The 22,724-nt window shown below is 42.2% G+C and overlaps 1 protein-coding gene across 4 annotated transcripts in view; it reads left to right on the top strand.

Moving 5' to 3' along the window:
* Positions 1-225: 225 nt before the first annotated feature.
* Positions 226-22,724, top strand: part of TTC39B (tetratricopeptide repeat domain 39B) — a 79,024-nt gene continuing 56,525 nt past the window's right edge. The window contains exon 1 of one of the 4 annotated variants that reach the window (XM_065046147.1): positions 226-447. In XM_065046147.1, the coding sequence (XP_064902219.1) occupies positions 397-447 (51 nt within the window). In that variant the 5' untranslated portion in view covers positions 226-396. Of the gene's footprint in view, positions 459-9,998; positions 10,022-22,724 lie in introns of those variants that run through there. The other 3 variants (XM_065046148.1, XM_065046150.1, XM_065046149.1) reach the window with 3 other exon arrangements.

The following is a 22,724-nucleotide window of genomic DNA, read 5'->3' as shown; positions in this document are numbered from 1 at the left end:
GTCCCACAGGCCGAGTCGGCCAACCCCATCCTTCGGCCGCTCCGAGGGGCCGAAAGGCTGTCAGGGGCACCTCTCTGCCGCCCGAGGCGTGTTGGAGCCCCAGGGGCGCCGGGACCGGGCGGGAAGAGGCGAGGGTCGGCCGGGGCACCGTGCGAGCCACAGGCCGCGACGAGCGGGGGCGAGGCCTGCGATGCAAATGAGGGGGCGAGGCCTCCGGAGCGGTGGGGCGGCGGGGAGGTGGCGATCGCGGCCCCGCACGGACGAGGCGGGAGGCGGCGCGGCCGGGCAGGGTCGTCCGGGAAGTGCGGGGGGCGGGAGCCACCCCCGTGCGGTGGGGAGCGGGACGGGGCACGGCGGCCGCAGTCAGCCCGGCGCGGCGGGCAGCGGAGCGGGAACATGGCGAGCGTAGGAAACGGCACGGAGGAGAGCGGCGGTGGCGGCGAGGAGGTAACCGGAGGGAGGTGGTGAGAGGGCAGCGGGCTTGCGGGCAGCGGTCGGTGCTCCTCTGCGGGCGCAGCGGCGGGGAAGGGCGCGGGCGGGCCCCCGCCGCGCCGGCATCCCGGTCGCTCACCTGCCCCGCGCCGCCTCCTGCCGCCGCGCTGGGGCCGGCGGGCGGCCAGCCGGGCAGCCGCCTGCTCCCGGGGCCGGCCCGGCCGCCGGGCGACAAGGTGCCGCCGGGAGTTGGGGGAAGTTGTCTCGGTGGCGGGGCCGCGGGCAGCCCCTTCCCGCACCACCCGCCGTCCGCTTTTATTTTCCTCTTTTTCTTCCTTTTTTTTTTTTTTTTTAATACCCCAAAACAAAAATCAACAAACCAACTCCGCGTCAGAGCTGCGCTCCTCCGCTGCTTCGTGCGAGTTTGCTGCGCCCTTTCCCCAGTGCACGGTTCTCCCATCGGCGACCCCCGCGCAGCCCCCGGCCGGGCGCCGCGGGCAGGTGTGCGGGCAGCACCGCGGGCAGCTGCGCGGTGGAACGTCCGGCTGCGCCGCCGGCCGCGGGTGGGTGTGCGAGCGAGAGGGTGGCGGGGAAAGAAAGACTTCACCGCCAGGGTGGGCTGGGAGGGTACGGTTTCTCCTTCGTAGGCACCGTGTGCCACAGGTCTTCCGCAGGTTCTGTGTCTGGGAAGTGAGATCAGGCAGAACTGTGGTTGGTGTAAGGAGCGTTATAAACTGGAGTTTATCATTTTACTGTTGTTTTGGTTTAAGGTCCTTTAAACAGCCCAAACGCAAATCTCTGAAAACGATCACCCGAACTTCTAGGCTTTCTTCAGATCTCTCAGTCCAGAAAAGTGCAATAGCAGAATCATTGGCAACACTCCTCAGGAAGCTGATGAGAGTAAGGGATCTCCTAGAGCAGCTTTTGAGAAGGGTGCTGCAAAACTGAAACGGTTTTAACTGGAGAGTGCTTTTGAACACCGTAGATCAGAGTCCCAGCAAGCACGTCTTGGAATGTTGACTTGATTTCTGACTGTACAGTCTAAACCGAATAATTTTAAGCATTGCCTACTTTCAGTGGCTTCTTCAAAAAGGTTTATACGGCATACCTCTGGCCAAACCTTGCTGAAGAAAACTTATGAGTCATTTGAGTACACAGTAGTTGTTTAGGGGTTTTTTTGCTTTTTTTAGAACCTTGTTAGGATTAATTTTGCCAGCAGGCCTGTGACCAGTGCCTCATTTCTAAGGTGAGGCAGTGCTTCATACAGCAGGGCAACTGACAAATGTATGTGTAGGACTTGGTATGCTGTGTCATTTGGGTGAATCCTCATGCTTTGTATTTGGCAATTGCAGAAGCCGTTTGTGGAAGAGATAATAAAAATCATCATCTTCTTTTTATTGGTTGGAAGGGGGGGATATTTACTAGACTATATGTCAGAGCATGCCATAAAAGTTGCTACTTCCCAAGGTTATAGTCTGGAAGCATAATGTGAAAAGGATGTGAAGTGGCTTAAATCTCATTGTATACTGCAGTGAATCACTGCAAAATCATGGAGTGATCTCTGTGAATCTGAGTTTTTGTGTCTAATAGGAGTAGTACCAGTGAGAACAAGTTATTAACCAATGCTTACTGCTCTCAGTAAGCAAGTGGTTGGAATTCACGGTTGTCAAAACAGGTATTTAGTAACTTAGTTGTAGCCCAGCTGCCCTGTGTGAGCCAGAGGGAAGAATATTTTTCACAGAGTTTGCTGTTAAGTGTGAATATTTTATTGGAGGGAAAAAAGCTGCCATGCAAACAAATGGAAAGGTAGGCATAAAAGCACCTGGCAGAGGGTTATTTGACCAATCGTCTGCAGAAAGTGCAAAGCTTTCTCCAGATGATCTTGAAGGACCTCATGGTCTTTGCAGAGACTTGTGCGTGATTCTCTGGAGTCTGAAAAAGACCAGAATTGGTAATGGAGTAAGTGCTTGGATTTTTCCTGGTGGGATCCCAGAGTTCAGGACGAGAGGACAGACAGTGCCTTGATCTTGGGGAAGGTTGCTGTGTCTGTAACAGAAGTTGTCTAGGCCACTGTATGCTGCCATTCCCTACACGATCTCATTACTAATAAGCTCAGTGTGATTTCAGCACTTTAGGTATGAGATAGTTGTTTTTAACTGTCTTAGTGGGTTTTGTGTGTGTTTTTTTTTTTTTTTTAAGTGTTTGCAACAGTTATGATATTAGGAGACTAAAGCTGGGGAATGTTACTATTAGCTTTGTTCTTAAGATCTGCATGCATCTAAATAGCGTTGTTAGCGTGGAATGTGGCACATGGGAACTCTACTTCATGATTTGAGTGCACATGCTTGGTACTATACAAACATAGCTTTTAGCACAGAATTTTGCTTTGCAGGGACTTGTGAATGCTTGCTCATCTCCCAGACTTTGAAGAAGAGTCTGTTACATTAAACCTTGAAGTTTGTTCCTTCTTAACAGGACATTGACCACCAAAAACTTCGCTTCTGAAGTCCAAGCTTCAGGTAGCAGGTAGCTGCCCCCATGCCGTAGTTCCTGATGCATTAAATTTGTAATTTTCCTTATGCTTCTTGCAGCTCAAGGAAGTGCCAAATACCATGTTTATCTATCTTTCTTTTTTTTTAATTTATGCCTTGTTGTACTTCAGCTGTGGCTTTCCAGTGGACAGGAGGGACACTTCCTCACTTAAAAGGTGAGGAAGTGATATGAATTGTAAATGAGTCTTTGGGTTTTTTTCCCCAGCTAATGCAAGTGTAGTAGTCCAGTGTTTCTGTTCTTTAAAAAACAAACAAGCTCCAACAGGAATTGGAGACGTAAACCTAAGAGGCTGTATTAATGACACAGTGTTATGGGTATGCTCATCTGGGAAAACAAATGGGTGTTAAACTTGGAATTTTCATGTGTAGTGTTGCTTCCTGGGTGTTAGAGTGCATGTGGTCGTCCTTTGCTAGGAAGCAGTTCCCTGGATGCTACATGATCAAAGTGAAAGTGCCCACCTGTGGTAGGCCCAGCTGTGAACTTACAGGGTGATATGCCATTGGCACTTAAACCACTATGTGACACTGAATTCACCTACTCAAAGTACTTATGCGAGTATTCTTTTGGAACAGGTTGCAAATCTAGGATAGATATGCTTAACTTTAAGGGCAAAATAGCACTCCCAGCCACTGCAGAGTCTTCAGGCAAAACTTTAAGCCCTCTCCACCCCCCCGTCTAAAGATTACTTAAAATAGTGGGTCAGATCTGCTTCCCATTAAGTTCACTCTGTGCTGCCCTGGTTTTTCAAAGTCTTAAAGCCAGCTTAATTGGTTACTTGGGGATTCCCTATCCATTAAAAAAAATAAACAACCAACAAACCCAACCTTGGTGTTTGTGCATGTGAGGGTTGTGGTCAGACAGAAAGGATCACGATCAAGACGTATCTAGAAGCTAAAAAAAAATGCATTATGTGGCCACAGTCAGCCAGGCTAAGGATTATACACAGATCTGAAAGTGATTTGGTGCCCTTGCTGTGGTTAACTCCAAGGCTTGTATTAAAGACAGCTTGGCCAATTCAGCTAATCTGTGCCTCAGCTCTAAACTAACCTACTAAGGAAAATTTAGGTAACGAAGGTCTGATGATGTACCCTGTACTCTCTTGAGCTGCTGAAGCAGGGACAGACAGAGTACAGGGTGGCTTTATCAGTCTGGACAGTTTATCTTCAGAGCTAATTTCAAAATGAAACCAGCATTGTCTGTAAGTCAAAAGGTGTTTAGTACTGGTTGCTACTCTGTTTAAGTACTCAAGCTTTTCATCCACTGCCACAGCAGCTGCTGCACTTATGATCAAAGAACTTGCTATTGTTGTGCTTCTCTCCATCATTAGCTTAATATAATAATGTACTTCAGAATAAATTATAGAATCCTATATTACCAAGTGTTTTCTCTCTCATGTTTGTGCTGAGGACTCTTCACCACTTTTGTTTGGTAATTCCAGCCTGGAAGAGGAGTCTCGGTGGTGGGAAACAGTGGTAGCTGCACTCCTCTGGAGACTTTCTGTAGCTGGAAGTAGCTAGTCTCTGTGGCACCTTTTTCACCTTAAAAAGTGAATAAGGTGTTGGGATTATGGAGTTGGAAAGGGGTAGCGAGGGCACTTTCATGAAGGATGATTGTGCTTAAGACATACTAATCTGATTGGTATGGTTTTGTCTCTGAGAAGTAGATCTTGTTCAACTGAAGAACATGAAATTTGAACTCCTTTTGTCAGCTTATTGCAAAGTGTCAGCTTTGGCACACAGCTCATCTGTTCTCTCTTCTGTTTTGGCCTGTCCTACTGTTAGAGCACATCTACATCTGAGAGGCAAGTTATTCCAGCAGCACAAACGAGGAAAGGACCACAGGAAAATTCAGCATGACTAGTATTTTTTTTTTTTTAAATAAAATTAGGTTGCTGTCTCTGCTTCCAAGCTTCCAGCATTCTTCATTTCAAATAAAACTTCGTTTTATCCGTGGGGTTACCTGTTGAGAGGTATTATTTTTCCTTTTAACCACTTGTTCAAGGTAAGGAGGTGTACTGTGTACTCCAGTTTTATATTACCTGTATTGTTATGAGATTTTTATTTTTCACATTTTCCTGCTTCTTTTTGGGCTCCCTAGAGTTTGCTTCATCCATCCGTTTCAGCTCCGTGGTTGACTCTGACCGAATTTGAAAACTGGGTAGATAAAAAGAAGTGTGGCTTAAGTCTTTATTGGTTTCCTGGAAGGCAAAAGGAAGCGTATGTAATGTGTTCCAGCTAAGCATTCTTATTTAATGTTCACTTTGGTTAATCAGCATGCCGTTCCTCTTCAGAGTGAGGGATAAAAGATCCAAGGGATATGGGAAAAGGTGGGGTCACTGTGGAAAGGGCCAGCTGCCTCGTAGGGAAACTAAGCTGACAGATAAATGTCTGTGAGAGCTGAGTACCTATGAAGTGAATGTTTGTCTGTTATAATTTGCCTTCACATCTCTTTTCTGTGCTTTTTAATGTGGTGAGGGTGGTTTTTTTTTGTTTGTTTTGTTTTGTTTGTTTGGTTTTTGGTTTTTTTTGGTGGGGTGGTGGTATTTATTGTGTATATAGATGGAAAAAAAGTAGAACAAAGGACAGCCAGCTTTTTATTACGGTTTTGGCTTTTCTTTGAATATTGAACTGCGATTCTGTTGTGGAAAGCAGTATCTAATATCTTTTAACGAAGCCTTTACTTTGAGCAGTGGAAGTTACTGTCCTTGCAGGTATAGCTGTCTTGGCAATTGCAGCCAAAAGTATGCCATCCACTGTATGGAAAGACAGTTCTACTTCATACATAAACTTAAAATGAAATAGGTTACTTCTTGTAGTTCCAGTAAATCTGTGTGAGAATATGTTCTTCCTGTGTGGACACTTCAGTGCCAGTATGCTTGGAAAATCCTCTGGGCCTGATGGACTTGATGAAACTGCTAGAGGTCAATGACTTGGCTTGGATAAAGGCTCTTGATGGACCCATCTCTTGGCAAAGAGGTTGCGTGCTGAAAGGGAAGAGGAACTTAATTACTTCTCGGTAGGCTGTGTGTTATGTAGCAGCATGGACCAGGATGACTCAATTTATGAGTAGCTGATAAACATTTATGGTCCTATGCCTCCTGTCTTGTTAAATAAGTCTGCTGCAGCTTACCTAACAAAAGGGACTTGTGGTAGCAAGGTGAGTTTCAAATAAGTCATAGGTGTTTCTCTTCCTGTGTGGCACCAGCACAGAAGGTGGAGATAAGGTCCTAGTTGCTGGCAACAGGCTGGCAGGAATACAGCCTGACAGGCCACATCCGTCTGGCAGGCAGTGATTTTCACACGTGCCGTTTCTTCTGGATTAATAAAAACAGTTTTGTACTTGAGGGGGCAGAAATGGTGGGTCACTGCTCTTGCAACCAAAGATGTGAAAATCAGCTTTTAGAGGTGGATCTGAGCTGCTGTGGATGTGTATTCTGGTTAAAGCCTGTACAAGTCCAAGACCTTTGTGCCATAGGTTGCAAGGTTTCTGCTTAGATGGTCAGAAATGTGAGACTTTCATGTGTGAGTGCTAAAAATTGATGCTTCTGCTTCTCTAAGCCCCCTCATGTTCAAAAAACATTTCAGCTAAGTAAATATTAAGTAGATATCACAGACCTGTGGACTTATGCCCAAACACCAGGTGCTGAAAACAAGAGCTTCTTATCAAGCAAGCGAAGCCTTGCCTGTCTTCTTATTCTGGAGTAAGGAAGCAATGCTCTTATCACATAGTAAGGCAAGATAATCTAATAACTCAGACCTTCATAGCAGTGATATTTTTTGTTATGATGTGGTGAATGTATTGTGTTTTTATTCGACTTCTCTGGTGCCTTCACTGTGCAATAGAGTAGTAGATAAAATTTCCAAGCCAGTGTTTGGGTGTGCAGCACTGATTCCATTTCTTCTCATCCCCAGGAGCAAACATCATGCGCAGCCTTGCTCTCCAGAAATCCTCTTATTGGAGAATGTACAAGGACAGTCTGTCATCAAAACAGGGAGATTTGGAGGAAACTTGTTTCTGAAGACAGTAATTTCTGTGTCTGGCAGCTATTGGATTGGCAGTACTGGTTGTTCTAAGCGTAGTGTTTAGTGAGTAGTAATACTTGGCTGTAACTAGCAGTGGGTGGCCAGAAGAAAGAAGAAATATTCCTATTAGCTTTAGTTTAGGGAAGTGTGATTATAAAGGTAGAATATGTCATAATGGCTTTTATTTTCATGGAGAAATAATGGCATAGGAAGAAGATGTTTTATCTGGGTTCTCTGCCTTCGGACTGTTGATAGCCAATCCAGCAGGGCAACTAGCTAAACTTGCCCTCTGTGTCATGTTTTTTTTCCTTTCTTTCCTTTTTTTCCTTTCTTTCCCGCCCTGCCCACCCCACCCCAACACTTCTGCAAACTTAGTAAGCTTCCAGGGCTGGAGCACATTACTTTTTTTCATTTAATATTTTCATTTTTTAAAAAAAAAAGTATGAGTATTAAATCATTGTTAAATGGCTATTCTAAGGTCATGTTTCAGCTTGCTGCTGAAATACTGTGGAGATGTGGAATTACCAGTTGTGGCTTTGGTGAAGAGGCTTTTTAGGTGAACTTACGCAGATCTTTAGGATTTGTGTAGTTCACCTAGTTAGAAGATTCTGAAGAAAAATATCAAAAGCGTAAGTGTTCCATATTCTTTATAAAACTTTCCCACTTTAATTTGGGGAGACTGTTTGTCGTGAAAACGGTTGCAAATGACAACTTTGAAAAGTTTCACAGTATGTGATGCGAAGCTTAAGTGCTTCTTGAATTCTTTTTTAATAAACTGTAGCATAACTAATACTTTATGAAGTACAGTTTGTTAGGGCCTTCATGGCAAGAAAAATATTTTGAAAAGTAATCCTGTTAAATTATGTTGAGGGAGAATGGAGATGGTGGGGATGTTTGAGCCGTTTTTATCCAGTTATTATGTTATTATAGCCTTACATCTTTGTAAGAAGTTAATTATGTTAATTGTGATGTTCTTTGTCAAGGGAAGTATGAGCAGCCTAAGAATTAAACTTTAGAGACAAAGCAGTTTATCTAAATTTAAGTGTTTGACTTGGACAAGAGGAAGAACTTTTAAGGTAAGAGTCAGTGGCTTAAACATAGTATTAAAGAATATCTAAATCTGTGCCTTGTCCAGATGGAGAATCTTAGCATGAAAAACATGTGCAACTCTGGAAAATCCTGTTAAATGTATCTGCCTGTGTACTGCTACTTGACACCACTGAAGTGGCTGGCTCTGTTAAGCTGCGTTCTACTGAGCTTAAGCAAAGTCTCTTTAAAACCTTGGGAAAGAGAGATTCAGCAGCAGCTCAGTGTCTGTGTCTTTTAATGTAATTTGGATTAAAGAGCTATATATGGCTATAGCTCCCTCTATCAGTGGAAAATACGGGGTAGCTCATGGCCAGGCACTTGTAGAAGATGGAATCATTAGTCTGACACTTTGCTGACATGCTGTGACTTCTGTGAAATGTGAACTATGTAAATTCAAGTCATGATGGGTAGAAGGCATGGCACGAGTTGTGTAGTTAATTTTCAGAGTTAATGAGTTAATTCCTCAGTAAGGAATGTTAAGGTCCAAGTAAAAAAAAAAAAAATTATATATATATATATATTTACACACATATATATATATATATATATTATGGTGGGCTCTTTGAAAGTTTATTTCACTTACTTGAATGGTGGGGTTTTTAATCTTCCATTTGTTTTGGTTAAGTGACAGGTTTGTAGCGGAAGTGCAAGTTGTCCCAACATTGTATTTTTTTGTGAACTGGAAACTAGGGTATAGAGTATGTCAGTGTCACAAATCAGGTCCCAGGCAGTAGGATGCTTCTGCAACTGATACTCTGTATTTATTCTCTTCTACAGTTCAGTGTTCCATGGTGGAAGACTCCTTTTGACTGCTTTCTGAATTAACACTGGTTGTGAGTTGTACCTTGGAGTAGTCAAGAAGTGAGCGTGCAGCTGTAAGCAGCGATGTGCCTGCATGGAGAGGAGGATGTTTGTGTCTCTGAGGGAAAGTAGGCAAGTGGTTACTGGGGAGACTGTACAGCTCTGTGTCCATGGTGCCCTGCTTTTGGGATTTTCTGCTGAGTCAGCAGAGTCATTCAGCTTACAGGTGTGTCATCGAAGGTGACTGTGCTGGCACAACTGAAGGAGTAGTGAAAAAAGAGCACAGGGACTAGGACTAGACGTTGGGTAGTAGGAAGGGGCTCGTGTGCTTCCTCTGAATAGTTTGAGTTGCAACCATGGGATGTAGCGTATGGTCAGGAGACAGGGCTTGTCTTCTCAGTTGTCCCTGAAGCACACTCATCCTGTCCTTGGCTGCAGTAAACTACGAAGTTATGTGCTTGTTTTAGCTTTGATCTGTTCTGTAGGAACAACAGACCATGCAGTTATACACTGGGAAGGTAAACTTCATGTGAGTTTTGTGTTTTGTCTCTGTGTAAATCATAGCTTACAGTAGCAGTTGGTCTCTTTAGATTATGTAGGTGAGTTCTGGAAACTGCTGAACTTAGGTTTTAATAGTTGCAGATATTGGCCTAAATTGTATCTTTTTTTACTTCGAATTCTCACCCTTTAGAAAGGAATAATAAAAAAGTCACATGAGATTTCAAAAAGTTTTGCAACAGCCTTCACAGATTAGTAACAACTTTTTAGTGTGTAATGACCATGGGCTATAGTGAAAATGGATATGGATTCCAGCAACGAGCAGAGAGAGTTCGTGACATAAATAGATCCTTGGCAGCCTGGAATAATTTTCCAGCTGATACTTCTCCTTCCATAGTTAAAAGACGTACTCTATGCCTTTTGTTAATGGGTTCGGCTTTTCTGTTTCTGTGTCCGTGCGTGCTGACAGGAGGCTGTGTTGTGCAGGGGTTCACTGCGTTAGACTGGGCTGTGTGGTCATGTGGGGTTTCCTTTTGCACGTGTGAGGCGTGACCACCTGTTCAGTTCACCGGACACTTGCTGCGGCGGGGGCTCGGTGCAGAGGAATGGCAGTGCTCTGATCGCCTGTAAGTACACAGTGCAATGCCCCGAAACAGGCCTGTAACCCTTTGCAATGCAAAGCCCCAAAAGAGGCCAGTAACCCTCTCGGGAGGAGGGGGAAGTGTGTATACATGAGCAGTTGCCTAGAGGCATTGACAGACTGCAACCTTGCATTTGTGGTAAGGTGACCCTTCAGGCAGAAGAAATGACGAATCTGGTAACAACTGTTTATTTACTCTTTCCTTGTTATTACACTCCAGCTAGAACCTCCAAAGGCTATAAATTCCTCATGACATCAGTAAGCTGTATGGCGAGTGCGCATGTGGCGGGGGGGAAACTGCGCTTTCCTGACAAGCTTCAATGCATAAGTAAAAGATATGACTTCTGTATGGGGAAATGCACGCTGCGTTCAGTGCGCCTGTGTGGTCTGTTTGGTATCTCTTTTCTGGATCCTGCAGCTGTCCTGCTATGCCTGAGGAGAGACTGTGCTCTTCTTGGGATAGACTGGATGAAGAATTAAAGTAGGGGCAGTCTTGATGGAAGAAGGAAAGCCACAGGCACTTGACACATTAACAAAACTTAAGGGGCACATTAATAACTCTTACATTAATGAAATTTGAAGGTGTGTGTTACTTGTGATTTTTTTTTTTTTTTTTTGGTAAGAGCCTCATAACTTCAGAGGATAATGTGTTCTGTTTGTGTTTGCCTGTAAGTAGCCTAGGAAGAGCTAACACTTCAGCGTACTGCCTGGTTAGTTCAAGATCTGATCCTGCTCAGTGTGGTTTAACGTGACACTGTATTTCTGTGTTAGGTGTTTGTCTGTCTCATGTTATTCTGGTAGGAATATAAAAAACTCTCTAGAACACATGTATAAATCTGCTAATATTATAATTAGTTTATGTTACACTAGTAAAAAAGTTAAGTTGCTCTTTCCTTAAGAGGATGCTTTTCTATTAATGACAAAAATCTTATTGTTTCTAGGGGAGATGGAAAGTGGGCTGCACTGAGGAGACGGTGCGCTCTGGATAAAAGTAATTGCTTCAATACTGTATTACAGACACTTCTAACTGTAGATAAGGTTGACTCCTAAAGCTCTGCTGTTTTGTTATTGCTGCTGGTGGATTAGAATATATCTGTAGGGACTTTCAAGTTCTGTAATGGGAACAACATAATCGTAAATAAAGTTGTTGGAATTAGTGTTATTACAGCAAAACCTTCTTTTAAAGGAGATGAACCAGTTAAGAAAAATCACTTAAATTGCTTTTCACTGTAAAATAGCACTTCATGGTGCTAAATATGCAGCAACTGCTGTTGCAGTCTGTACAAATGAATAACCAGCTGTGTAGTCAAGAAGATATTTAACCTGAGGGACACAAGGGGAGGTTAATACTCAAGATGCTTGTATTAATGTCCGTGTTTTTTTTTTTTTATTAGTTTTAGGCAAAGCCGGCACTGAATCTTCTTTAATGAGGTAAACATGTTTGTTCCCCAGCTTGGGGTCATCTCTGAAAAGTATTAATGTCTGCAGTTCCAAGGTGGTGCCTCTCTAATGAGACTTATTTAGAGTTCTTGATTACATTGTAATTGGTAAGCGCTCTGGAACACTGTCAAAACATCCCTCCAGGGGAACTGTAATTTGTAAGAGGTGATGCTTTGGACTGGATAAGTGTGTAGCAAGGGCACCATGAACCTGTTATATAACTAGGATTTTTCTTGGTAGCTTTAGAAATCCGTGGAAGCAGTGAGCCACCAACCAGTGACAAACCTTCTATACCCAGAACTGACAGCTCTGGATGCTAACTCTTATAATGATGAGAACATAATATTGGTAATTCTGATACAGTTTTAAAATTTTATCTAATGAGAAACTGATGGAAAGCACTGGTACTCCTCTTACTTGCACTTTTATAGGTGACTGTCTTCACGGTACATGCACTGTTCGTGTTATACTTCAGAGACCTCATGTTCTGTTCAGATGTGTTGATGGTGTGTCATGACACTAAGATAAAACTGCAAGTTTATTATTATTGTTATTATTTGAAAATAAATTATTTGAGTCTTGTTCTTTACAGCTTCCAGTTGTACCAAACACAAAGCAACAATAACAGAACCTGTCTCTGAAGTACATGAATACTCTGGCAACAGCACTCCTTTGTGCTGATCACACAGTCCTCTTTTACAGCAGATTGCAGTATAGCTGTGACTTGAGCAGTTCTTATCTTCTTCCTGGTTGAATTAATCTGTGTGTGCTCTTTTTTTTTTTTTTCTTTTTATTTTAAACCCATAAAACACATTGTTGTGTGAATGAGATGAGAAAGTCTGGAATTACAATAACCAAAGTTGCATTTAAATGAGATCTTTAGAAAGTGTTCTTGCGTAAGCTATGAAATCCTTCATGGTAGATAAGACAGCAGTTGTCTTGAAAAAGTTTATATTAGAAGAGTTAAAATGCCTGCAGCCATGGCATCAAGTGTTATGCCATCAAAGTATAGCTGATACCCTTTCATCTAGTGAAAGTGAGGGCATTTGTTTCTCTTTGTGCTCTGGAATTGGGAGAAAATCAGTGACTGATTTCTTGTGACAGCTAAGTAATTTGAAAAGGTGGTCCTCAGTTCAGGATGACTCTAAAATTGATTAATAGCTTTTACAAAACCAGAGAAAAGTTGTGTGGTTGTTGTTGCTGTTTTTTAAATATGCAATTTAGTCTTTTTTGACTTCCCAAGCTTGTTTTCTGTGAGATTAAGCCTTACCTTTCAAGAAATATGCGTGTTTCCACATTGTTTGAAGGGCAGAACTATTCTTACTTCTCTTTCCTACCATGTTTTGACAAGTGGCTTAAAACCTTTGAAATGGTCTTGATTTATAATCCGTTTCAGCACTAGATATATTTTTTTACTACCTTCTCAATGCTTTTTGTTTTACCTCATAGTTCTTTAGCCTCTGTTCTTGAGTATTGGTTGGTTGTAGTTTCTTGCTGTCCCTAATGTTGATCAGCTGGGTTAACAGCTCTGTTCAATTGCAGGTAAGGGCACTTCTACTAAAAAGTATGTATTTGGTAGAGGGAGGGATAATTTCTGCGTCTTTGTGTTGAGGTTTTACCCCGACTGGCAACTTAAAACCATGTGCTATTCACACCTTCCCAGCTCTGTTGTGGTGGGGAGAAGAATACGGAAACAAAAGATAAAACTCATGCACCCAGGTCCTTGAGCAAAAGCAGCCCCACAGATGGGTTTGCCTTGGCCAAAGCAGGAGTAACCCAGACTGTTTTCCTTAATGTATTCATGTGCACTACAGGGACTTTATCCCCTTCTACAGTATGTAAAAGTTTTTATTGAGTGGGGCCAGCTCGACTGGTAGATCTCTGATGTTAACTAACCAGGTAGCTTTTGCTAAATGTGAATCCCAATTCCTGAAGGTTCCGCCACCCATTGCTCTCAGTGTAGTCTTTAACAGTCCATTGTACCATTTGATTTTTGCTGGTGGCTGGTACATGGTGGGAATGTGATAGAGCCACTCAATGCCATGCTCTTTGGCTCAGGTGTCTATGAAATTGTTTTGGAAATGAGTCCTGTTGTCTGACTCAGTTCTTTCTGGGCTGCCATGTCACCACAGGACTTGCTTTTCAAGGCTCAGGATAGTTTTCCAGGCAGTGGCATGGAGCATGGTGTATGTTTCCAGCCATCTGGTAGTCGCTTCCACCATTGTAAGCGCATAGTGCTTGCCTTGGGGGAGGTTTGTGGGAGTGTAATACAGTAAATCTGTCAGGCCTCCCCATACCTATATTTTAGCCATTGCCCCCCAAACTGTACAGGTTTGAACTGTTTGCTTTGCTTGATTGCAGTGTGTGTCTCACATTCAGAAATAACCTGTGCAATAACATCCATAGTTAAGTCTACCCCTCAATCATGAGCCCATCTATATGTTGCATCTCTTCCTTGGTGACCTGAGGTATCATGGGCCCACTGAATTAGAAATAATTTACCTTTGCCAGTCCAAATCTGCATGGCTGTCCTTTCTCTGTCTGGCTGGAGGCAGGGCCCCTCTAGTAGGCATCGACAAATGGATTTGTGTTATTCAGTTCTTTTAAGTATGAATTAGAAGTTTCTACAAAAGGATCAGAAGCCCTACTACCCCACCTGGGGGACAGCCCACTAGAAACTGGTGTGTCATTTCCCTGTCAGAATCCTCTCTTTTGATTGTTCTTCCTTGCAACTCACAGGGTCAAGGTAGGTTTTCTGTCCCACTTCCTCAGGTCTTCTCCGTGGTCCCGCAGGAAAAACCACAGTGTGCCCTGTTTGATATACTTTCTGGTCTGTACTGGTGGACAGTACAAAATTATCCTTGAATAGCTAGAACTCTCTGGACAGTTTCTCAGCTAGCATGTCTGACAGTTTCTCCACAGTTGAGATGCAGGCCTGTAGAGAGGAAGAGAGACTTCCTTTGTGTTGCCAGAGTTGGCCAGCCGGTTAATTCACAGTTTGTCCCCACCTTTTCTCCAGGACATTATTACCAATCAGTTGGCATACGATGGTGGTGCACTCTGCGGAAACTTCCAGCACATGGGTTGTCTACATTGGACTTACCTGGATCTGTGGGTAGCGGCTCACTAGTCAGATCACTATAAATCACCTGTAAAATCTTCCTTAAAAGGGTACTTTTCCATCACACCTGACGGAAGTTGTCTCCAGAGGCTGAGAGCTTGTGTCTTTTTCCCAATCAGTTTGTCAATGCCTCCTTCCCTAGATAGGGATTCTAGCTGCTTGGCTTCCCTACCCTCTAATTCCAAGCTACTGGCCCTGTTATCCCAGCATCAGAGCAGCTGGGCAACAATTGTGTTGCTGGGATGGCCGCTGAAATATTTTTGCATATCTCACACCTCACTTGGGGATTGGGGTTGTCTCTGGTTCTACCTCTTCCTTCTGTTCTTGTTATCACATCATCCTTCACTAAGCAAACTGATTTTTTTGGTGTTTTTCTTCTTTCGTATAGGGGTGACTAATACAGACATGGGTTATTTTTTTGGGTTCAGCTGCAGTGCCTGATGGTCTCTTTTCCCTCTGTTCCCCCTGGGGTGCTGCATAATGTTGAGCAGTTGTCGAAGTTTAACCCCAGCTAGCAATCAGAATCATGGTAGCTGCTGGTTCACTCCTCCCTCCCCTCCCAATAGGGAGAGAATCAGAAGGACAGGTAATAACTCATGGATTGAGATAAAAAAGTTTAATAAAATAACAAGATAAAACTAAGATACTACTACTACTAATATAAATGAAAGGGAAATAAAACATAAAAGATACTCAATGCAATTCCTCAGGAGCTTAGTCTGTGCTGAGCAACCAGTCCCGGGAAGAGAGAGAGAGCACCCTGGTCCCAAACAGCCGAGCGTGGGGTGAGAGAAAAGACCCAAAGAGCAGAAAAGCTCAGAGGCCAACTGCAAAACATCAGAGTAGCAAAAGGCCAAACTAAAGCAGCCCTTGAACAGAACTCAACCTGAACAGAGCTGAACTGAAATGGGTTTCCCCAGCTGGAAAACCCCACTCACATTACATATGAAGCATGACACTAACGGTATGGAATATTCTCATTGGTCAGCCTGGGTGTCAGTCAAGGCCTGTCTCATCCATGCCCCCTTTGTAGCTGCCTCACACCTGCAGACAGAAAGCCCAGAAAGAACTTGGTCCCTAGACAACAGCTAAAATAACAGTAAGTTTCTACATTTTGTTCATTCCAACTCAAAAAAACTGGAAAGTTACTTGAAGAAAACTATTAATTCTGTCCTGAGGTGCTGTCTTATTGTTCTCAAATGAAATCCAAACAGTGACCATGCTAGCTATGAAAAAGAAGAGTTTCTGACTGCATGAAGAAAATTAACTCTCTTTTGGTCAAAGCAGCACAGCAGTGTTTGGTAGACACTGACCAGAGCCCAGCACTATGTGTTAAGTTGTGCCTCTTTGGAATAGCTACAGCATTTGCCTTTGAAGTATTCTATCACTTCTTTGGATTCCTGTAGTTGTTCAGGGGTGAAGATTCAAACCATTGGAGGTGGGAAGCTCTCTAGATACCTGCCCATATTCTCTCATGTGCCATGCCACTTGTGACCATCCAGCCTTGTGGCAGATCTTTGGGTGATATTCTTAAAAGATGTTTTTGTAACCCTATGCATGACTTGAGACACATTGAGGAGATATAGCAATAAAAGCATGCTAGCTTGAACATCCCCAGGGTGTTCAAAATTCTCAAAAACTGTTGCACCTGGCCTGAAGGAGAAAGGGGAGGTGAAAAAGCAGGGCTAAGTTTTCCCCATAGATTGAGTGTGATTAGCAATAAATTCAGAGAGATGGTGTTCGAGGTGTGGACATGACAACAATGCGACGTATGAATACCAGCTTAGCTGTGTGGCCAGTGACTTTATCATATCATAAGTTGATACTACACAGGACAGCAATATGATGATCCCTGTCCTTCTCCTGGAGGTGATAAATGGCACAGCAGGGAAAACCTAGAGTGTGTAAGAATTTAGATAACATGGCCATGTGGGCAAACAAAGCAGCATTGTGACCAGTGATTATTTTATTGTAATAAATGTGTCTAACAAATGTGGTTTAACAAGCTCTTGCCTGATCTTTTGTTTTCCCAACACTTCTTGCCCCATGTTGGGTGCCAAAAAGCACTGTCGTGGTTTAACCGTGTTCTGTGACTAAAACCATGTGTTGCTCACTCACTCCTCCCCTGCCCTGGTGGGGTGGAGAGGAGAAGTTAGAAAACAAAAGGCAAAACTCATTAATTGGGGTAAAAACAGTTTAGCAGAACAGCAAAAGGGAAAAGATAAACAATAACAATGAATGAATATACAAAGGCAGGGATACATGATGCAATCACTCACTGTGCAGCAACACCTATGTGCAGCCCCCTCCTGAGTAGTGATCCCTGTAGCAGCAGTAACAAGCACCGGCCCCATTACCACTGATCCCAGAAGAGCAAAACCCTGGACTGCACTTTACACACAAAACATGACTACACTGCCTGTCATGGAGAAAACAAAGAGCACCCCAGACAGCAGTGACTTCTCTCAGCAGCAAGAGTTCCTTCTCTGGCCAGCTCCCCAGTTCCATACTAATGATACCCTCAGATGTATTGAATATCCCTTTGGCTAGTTTGCATCAGCTGTCCTGTTGTGTCCCCTCCCAGCTCCCTGCGAAAATTAGCTGTATACCAGCTGACCCAGCACACTTTCATTCTGAATAAAACTGTTCTTGACATCTAAGGATTTCAGATTTTTGCAAAGTTGGTTTAATAGCAAATACTTACTAACGAACAAGTTTAGCAGGGCAAAATTAGAAGCTGTGGAATTCAAATAGTGAATGAAACAGCAATGTAAAATATTTTTGTTTGCCATAAAATAACTGCTTTTGCAGACAGTTCAGTCAAATGTCATCTTGGCAACGTATCTGATGTGGAAGTGGGATGAGGGTAAAATTAATCATATTCTGTTCTTTACAATCCAAGACCATTTGTATGGCACAAGTGATTTAAGGAATTTCTTACTTATTCACTTCTCATTGCTTTTCCAGTTTATGGAGAATAATTTTCAGTCAGCAAACTAAAATTTTTCAGCAGTGGATTAGACACCTTCCTACATTGGCTATTGTTGCTTCCAATTCTACAGTGCTTTTTAAAATTATTTTTTCAAGTGTCCCACTGTAACATAGTGCGTAAGGCAGCCTAGATGAAAACTAGGAGGTTTTGCCTCATCATTCACATCAGGAACACTGAAATATGGAATTGAAGGTGGGAAGGCTAGATGAGGCTACTGAACAGAACTGCTCTCATGAGAGGGGAAGAATTTTAATTCTCAGGCTCCAGAAAGAGCACAGATTTGTTGCAGTCTGGTGTTTGTCAGATGGATCTTCCAGTCCTGTTTTCTTTCCTCTTCACGGTAACTTTTATTTTATTTGGTCAGTTATGTTGACTTGAACGCAAGCAAGGTTCTTACCCGCTTATGCACTAGGATCACATCTCTTGAAGTGATGCCATTCTGTTAAAAACAAACCATCTAGTGATCCTTTGTCTGGGCTAAGCTGAATTTTCTATGACAGTTAGACAGTTGTTAGGGAAGTTCCTTTTCCGTAGGTTTTCTGCAGCAGAGACTCAGGCATGGATTCCAGAAATTCTTCCAAAATAAATAACTTGTTTGCACAGGGCAGCATTGAGCAGCTTGCCCTGGATGCCTTCTGAAGAGGGACTCTCAGTGGAAAAGCTTAGGACAATTACACCTTTTCAGTCCAAGCCCACAGCCCCCGGACATCACTCAGGACCAACTGCAAAATTAGAGTCTGGGGTCTCTCTGTTCTTCACTGGATTTCTTAATTTTTGTCTGGTGGGCTGTCAATTAAAGCTCTGACCTTCAGTTGCTATTTTGCACCTGCAGCTGGAGAAAATAAGTTCTTGGTAACAGCCAAAATATTCTCCTGTTAAACACTATTCTCTTCCTTTACTGATCTCTGGGGATGCAGCTCCCTTTATCTTCCAGCCTGAAAGACTCTGGGGAATTCTTTACTTAACAAAGCAGAAAGTTCAAAGATTCACAGCTTGCTGAAGTTATGCTAAGCAACCTTACTTAAACTAAGCAAACTCTATATAAGCAGTTTCTAAACAAGTGCTATAAGAAACAGTATATCCAATAATTCCATAAGCTAAGACAGTCTATTCCCTAACACCAGTCATGGAAGGTTATACTTGATGAGAGGCCATCTCTGAACTAGAATGGGTGAAATGTTACTAGCTGTGAAATATTAACTTTGCCAGAATTGATAAGACCAAGCTTCTTGGTTTGAGTTGAAGGGAGGCTAGTGACTTTCGAGTTGCTCGCACCTTGGCTGCATACAAGCAAGTCAAGAGGGTAAACTCTCCGTCTCTGAATGCTCTACTCTAACATCTTACTTTCAGTTAGTATCTGAAAATACCCTCTGCTTGTGTCTCTGAAACCTCCCATTGTGTCTTTACCTCTTTTAATGAATGAAACAAATTAACTGAATAGCCTCTTTGGAAGCTGATAGAATTTTGCTAAATGTTTATTGCTAATCTAGGTAACTGGGAGTAGGAAAGTCATTCAATAGTGGTATCTCATCCATGCTATGTCCAGTGTCCCGGAAAATACAGAAGTACCTAGTACTTATGGGTTATGTGACAGAAGAATTAGGTCTAGAAAGGTGTAACAAGTATCTTGCCAACTTCATAGGCATAATAAGTAAAATACTAAAGTTCCTTTTGACTTTAATGGGGGTTTATATAATTTATGTTAAATGATTGAATAATGACACTGAAGTTTATGTAAAAACTTTAATGAGCTTGACGCAAAGTTCTTGCAGGACTCAGGGGCGTGTCTTTTGCAAGAATAATTAATGTAATTGAATAGTCTTTCTCATGGCTGGAGAGGAAAACTTTACAGTGTCTTACCTTGTGTAGTGTCTGTTTTGAAAAGAGTGGTTGTGTATTGCCTCTACCTTCTCAGCCTCCTTATTTGTCTTCACATTCTTCTCAAATCATTCCACCTACAGTATGAAAAGGAAGATGTATCCAGCCAAGGTGGACATGTTTGAATTTGCCTTTCAGTTCAGAATTGCTTGGCTGTCAGTTTTGTACAATGAAATTGATCAAGAGTAGCAGCATAGGCAATCACTGCAGAGATTTGTTTGTTTTGTTTTTCCTGGTGCTACTCACAAACAAAATAAGCCTACAAGACACTCCTTTGGACTCTGGGTTGTCTGAGGGGCTGTGTGAGGGACAGACAGGAAAGATGGTAACTAACCTGAAGAAAAGCTTTATTGCAGCAATGTAGTTCTATGCTGCTTCCCTATTCCTCTGCCTCTTAGAAGTGCTCTTTGTGGAAAAACAACTGTAGGTCAGGCTAACAAATGCAGGTCAAATAGCAGGAAAGCGCCAGTGTAAACAGTAAGGGAAGCTAGCTTGGGATTCAGCCAACTTTAACTGAAACTGTACTCTTGCTTTTATGTGCAAAATGTTAGATATGAATCTGAACATGAATAACTGTTGACAGCAACCATTTGCACGTCAATTAAAGTGAAGTATATTGTGATCATTTACTTGCTGAGTGTGTAACTGAATCTGCTTATTCCCACGTTTCAGTCATGAGGGAGAGGTGTCATTTAAAACAGCACAAGCTCAGCCAGTTGTGTTCAGAACAAGTGAGACTTGATGTTGGTGTCTTAAAGTATCACTGCCTTATGCCTTGTCTTCAGAAGCGGGTCCAGAAAAGCCTTAACTGCTGAATGTAGTTCCATCAGCTGATGACCATTCTCAGTCCTGCCCTGGTTTATACTCTGTGGCTGATACGCTGTTTGAGAATTGTCCGGCTTGCGTGCAGCTGAAGGCAGAGTAGGAATTGTCCACTTTTAAAAACATGTTGATTACTTGCACGTAATTATGGCAGGTGCTTTCATTACAAACATCGCTGTAAAATAAAGAGGGTGGATTTTTTAAGGCTCTTTGTTGTATGTCGTCTGATGATTTTGGGGCGACCAGCTGCGTTGGAAGGCCACTGCTTTCCAGACTGTAATAGAGAAACCTTTGTTCTTTTAGGTACCTACATTTAATTTTTGAGCAAAGTAATACTAAAGTTTGTTTGGATTGCTAACTGTTCAGCAGCTCTTCTGCTAACCAAATTTCTAGTAAAGCTTGGTTGTACCAAGTCGTGTTTTCTTTTTGGGGGTGTGGTGGGGTTTTTTTGTTTCCTTTTTTTTTTTTATTTTATTTTTTTTTTTGTTAAATCGTGGTCAATTAGTAAAGGTCATTAATGTGGCATGCTGTTCTACGTGAATGAGGTTGAATATGTCTGAATTACCAAGTTTCATCTTTGTTTTCTGGCAGCTGAGGTTCTTAATCTGAAAACATCTAGCAAAACACAGTTCCTCCAAAATAGTCACCAATCAGTCCTTTCAGCTCCCTGGAAAAACACTGATATTTTATGCAAATGTTCTTGAGAACAAATTTTTAAAAGCAGATGGGTTGTATTTATAGTCCAAACCAATAAGTTTGAAATAATAAATCAGCACAAAAATATGTGCATTCTTTTCCTTTAGAGAACTTAGTTCATTCTTTCGTTTTGATGTAAAAATTGGTTGTATGAAGTAGAACAGAACTTTTGCATTTCAATTCACTTCTTTCAGGCTCAAGGCTATTCCTGTCTCTTGGAAGGGGAAATAGTTTTCCTCTTTTCTAACAGCTAGATTGTCTCCTTCGCCTTTAAACTGCGTTGTTTTCATGTCTTTCTGTACCTAAGCCATGAATTGTTGATACCAGGATCCGATATCACAGTGGCAAATAAAGCTGGTGTAGATGACAGAGAAGAAGGACTGGGAACGTCGTCTTCTCTCTCCATTCCACCACTCTGCCAAGCCAATGTTGAGATGCCTTTTCTCTAATATGTTTGGGTTATTCTGACACTAAGCATTTTAAGATGTAGTTTAATTCCCAGGTTACTTCTCTGCTAGTTTGTGAAGTGGACTGCTCTTTTCTGTAAGAAATTTCTACTCCAAGTCTGATGAAGTGGTAACTAAGAAGTTGTGATTTTTGAGCTCTTTATAGTGTGGAGTACTCAGTTCTGAATAAGAATTAGGAAATGGAAATCATCTGTATTTTTGAAATTAGAAGAAACCTGAGTTTTATTTGTCCCATAAAAATACTAATTCTTTACATCAATACTTTATGATTAGCTCATGATAACCGACACATTAGCTACTTGGTCCTGCTGTAGTGCTGGGAATTACTTTGTCTCTTAACATCTGGATAAATATACAGTCCTGGGTAATTTCCTTAGCTGAATGTATTTATTTTTAACTGAGCAGTATTACAAGCTGGACTTCCGCAACTTTAAACCAGTGAGCTCGCACTGTTGTTCATCTCCGTCGTTCTTTTTTGTGAAGCAGTCATTTCTGATATTTGAAGCTTCAGTGGAATGGTTTTGGGGGAGGAGTAGGTGTTCATTAAAGCAACAAGATCAAATCCATGTAGTCTGTGAAGAAGGTGTTTTATGTTACAGGGAGAAAGAGGATACTTTTGCTTGGAAAGAGCACTATTCAGAAACTCCTTAAAAGGAATCTATGCATGCGTTATTGTTATAAATCTATGGAAGGGATTCTAACAGTAAAATTTGATAGCATAAAAGCATCTTGGGCTCAATTCATAGCCTATGAATAGTTTTGAAAAAAACCTTGTTAGAGTCTTGTCAGAACTACAGATAATTACTCCTTGTGCAACAAAAGCAGTGAGTTTCGTGAAACTTGGCTAGATCGAACCTAGTAATTTGTGCTTAGCTGAACTGTAGTGTCATGTGCTTTTCAGACTCTTAATTTGGAGACGTGGAAGACAGTGTCCGTGGTGGTTCTCACTGGTGTGCTCCAGTAGTTACTGCTCTGCCTGAAGAACATAATATGACACAGCAGAAAAAAAAGGCATGGTGAAAACTAATATTTAAAAGAAATAAAAGAGGTTTTGCCTGGTACTGATTTTATTTCTCTGAGTTTATTTGTATGAGCTAGAAATAGTGAGTACTTCAGCTGTCCTGCATTTGATTATTTAAAAAAGTGAAATTTTACCTCTTACAATAAGTCATGTGTTCTACCTCTTGAACTTGGGATCTCTTCTGTTGTCTTATATATTTATTAATGTTCAAGAAGGCTGAACTATAGGAAAGTACAAAGTTTTACAGTTTTC

Source organism: Columba livia, chromosome Z (assembly GCF_036013475.1).
Source record: "Columba livia isolate bColLiv1 breed racing homer chromosome Z, bColLiv1.pat.W.v2, whole genome shotgun sequence".
Classification (NCBI taxonomy): Eukaryota; Metazoa; Chordata; class Aves; order Columbiformes; family Columbidae; genus Columba; species Columba livia.
Note: the sequence above shows the minus strand (reverse complement) of the source record. Positions and strands in the feature narration are given on the sequence as shown.